The sequence below is a fragment of the Gavialis gangeticus genome, unplaced genomic scaffold (assembly GCF_001723915.1).
Source record: "Gavialis gangeticus isolate Ggan-Ray unplaced genomic scaffold, GavGan_comp1, whole genome shotgun sequence".
NCBI classification, from domain to species: domain Eukaryota; kingdom Metazoa; phylum Chordata; order Crocodylia; family Gavialidae; genus Gavialis; species Gavialis gangeticus.
The window spans coordinates 77,008,252-77,009,457 of record NW_017729022.1 but is presented as its reverse complement, the minus strand read 5'-3'; the positions used below and the strand labels follow the sequence as shown (position 1 = coordinate 77,009,457).

The 1,206-nt window shown below is 39.7% G+C and overlaps 1 protein-coding gene across 1 annotated transcript in view; it reads right to left on the bottom strand.

Moving 5' to 3' along the window:
• DGKI (diacylglycerol kinase iota) overlaps nt 1-1,206 on the bottom strand; it is a 244,967-nt gene that overhangs the window by 191,279 nt on the left and 52,482 nt on the right. Inside the window, exon 8 of the mRNA XM_019515441.1 lies at nt 322-396. Within this exon, the coding sequence (XP_019370986.1) occupies nt 322-396 (75 nt within the window). The remainder of the gene's footprint in view (nt 1-321; nt 397-1,206) is intronic.

Below are 1,206 nucleotides of genomic sequence, written 5' to 3'. Positions count from 1 at the left end.
CACACACACACACACACACACACACACACACACACACACACACACACACACACACACACACACACACAGAGAAAAATAATGTTCATTAATTCTGAATGAGACAGTTGTTTAGCCTCCATCACCAGGAAGTCTTTGTCCTTCCAGTGAAGCATCCAAGGGTGCCTAATTGCAGAAATGGCAACTTCTATGCTGTGGATACTTGCTCTCTCTCAACTGGAGGCCATGCTAGGATCTACAGAAAGCCACTGGATTTTTACAGACAATCTAGAGATTAAAGTATCAATTTATTCTACCTTTCAAGTGTTCCTTATTAAGGCTCACCTCATTGCCTCTTTTGCTAGCTTTTCTTTTAAAAGATGTTCTCTTCTTCCGTCGGGTCGAAGTCTTTAATGAGTTCTACATGAAAAGAAAAAAACCCCAAGAATACATCACAAATAAAACAAAAATTTAAAAATCCACAGAAGCAGCCTCCTTTTAGAAGCTCTTCCATGCATCATCCATTTGGAGAATGATACAGTATCTGGCACATGCTTGAAGTTTAGATCACATGCGTTTCATGCTTTACACTTCCACACCACCGTTTATGGAGAAAGCCACACACGGAGACCAGACTGGTGCTTTGGAACTGGAAACTTTCCCACGCCGTGGGGAGAAAAATCAGATGCTCCCACAGACTCACATAACACCACATGTTGTACCTGCCAACCCTCCCAATAGGGGTAGGAGACGCCCGTTTTCCCTCCGGGGCTCCAGTCTCCCGCCCAATCAGGCTCGTCTCCTGGTATGGAGACCACCTGCATAAAAATGTAATAAAAATATGATAACATGAGCTATTTTCCATTTAAAAAAAACAAGTTTTAGCTCTGGTGACCATTGACTTAGTATAGCACATGCCACCATTGCATAAAACTAGTGTAATAATCTAACAGGGAACCTCCTCTGGATTCTTAATATTTAAGAGCCACCTTAGTTCAGGAAAAAAAATACAGAAAATATTTTGGTACTTTGTGTAGGACCTAAAAAAAAATACCCTACATCATCAATGGCAGTGAACTGAAAAGAAAAAAAATGCTATTCTCCAGAAGGGTGCTAACTTTACTGATAATATTTTATCACAAAGGCATGCTGATGTGAAAAGGACTGGTCAAACTGAAGGGGGTTTTTCCTTTTTTTTTTTCTTTTCCTTTTTTTTTTTTTTTTTTTTTT